The 1,076-nt window shown below is 67.0% G+C and overlaps 1 protein-coding gene across 1 annotated transcript in view; it reads left to right on the plus strand.

Annotated features, from left to right (window-relative positions):
- The first annotated feature begins 30 nt into the window (after nucleotides 1-30).
- Nucleotides 31-1,076, plus strand: part of APC2 (adenomatosis polyposis coli 2) — a 10,838-nt gene continuing 9,792 nt past the window's right edge. Inside the window, exons 1-2 of the mRNA XM_014955562.1 lie at nucleotides 31-139; nucleotides 745-822. Coding sequence (XP_014811048.1) covers nucleotides 32-139; nucleotides 745-822 — 186 coding nt within the window. The 5' untranslated portion in view covers nucleotide 31. The remainder of the gene's footprint in view (nucleotides 140-744; nucleotides 823-1,076) is intronic.

Here is a 1,076-nt window from a genome sequence, read left to right on the forward strand (position 1 = left end):
TGCCCACCCCCCCATTGCCCCCCAGTTCTCCATGCAGATGGATCTCATCCGGCAGCAGCTGGAGTTCGAGGCCCAGCACATCCGCTCGCTGATGGAGGAGCGTTTTGGGACGGCTGACGAGATGGTGCAGCGGGCGCAGGTCAGGGGGGGGGGACCCCCTCCTCCTCTTGGGACCCCCCCCTTTCCTCTCCTTACACCTCCCATTCTGTGTCTGGGGTGGGGGGGACTCCATCTTCCTTCCCACCCTGTCCTGCCATCTCCAGTCCCCTGCACCCTCCCACCCAACTCCTTGCACCCTCAAACACAGCTCCTTGCACCCTCACCCTGGCCCTGTGCACCCCCACACTGTGCTCTGGGGGTCCCCCCATATCCAGCCCTCTCTGGCACCTGCTTTGTCCCCACAGATCCGGGCATGCCGCCTGGAGCACCCCCATACCCATCTCTTTGCACCCTCAAACACAGCTCCTTGCACCCTGGCATCACCCCTGTGTACCCCCACTCCTGGCTTTGGGGGGTCCCAGGGGGGGTCCCAGCCTGCTCTGCCCCCACAGATCCGGGTATCCCAATTGGAGCACCCCCATACCCAGCTCCTTGCACCCTCAAACACAGCTCCTTGCACCCTGGCATCACCCTCATCCCAGTCCTGTGCACCCCACTCCTGGCTTTGGGGGTCCTGAGGACCCTGGGGGTCCTGGGGGGGGGGAGGGGTCAAATCCCTCCCTGACACCCCCTCTGCCCCCACAGATCCGGGCGTCCCGGCTGGAGCAGATCGACAAGGAGCTGATGGAGGCACAGGACAAGGTGCAGCAGCCGGAGCCGCAGGTAGAAGGACCAGGGGCCACCACCGGGACGGGTCCCCGCGGGGCGACGGAGCCTGGGGAGGGTGGAGGAGGGGTCCAGACACAGCCCCCCCGCCATTGTCCCTCTCCTGTCCCCGTTGCCCGCCGGCGCGGCACAGCCAGGGCTTTGTGTGGCTCGGGCACCGTGAAATGGGCAGTTGCCATGGAGACCAGAAGTAGGCCATGGCGCGCGGCGCTGGCTCCCGCAGCATCTGCCGCCGGAGCCGCCAGGGCGGG

This window comes from Calidris pugnax, unplaced genomic scaffold (assembly GCF_001431845.1).
Source record: "Calidris pugnax isolate Ruff unplaced genomic scaffold, ASM143184v1 scaffold285, whole genome shotgun sequence".
NCBI lineage: Eukaryota > Metazoa > Chordata > Aves > Charadriiformes > Scolopacidae > Calidris > Calidris pugnax.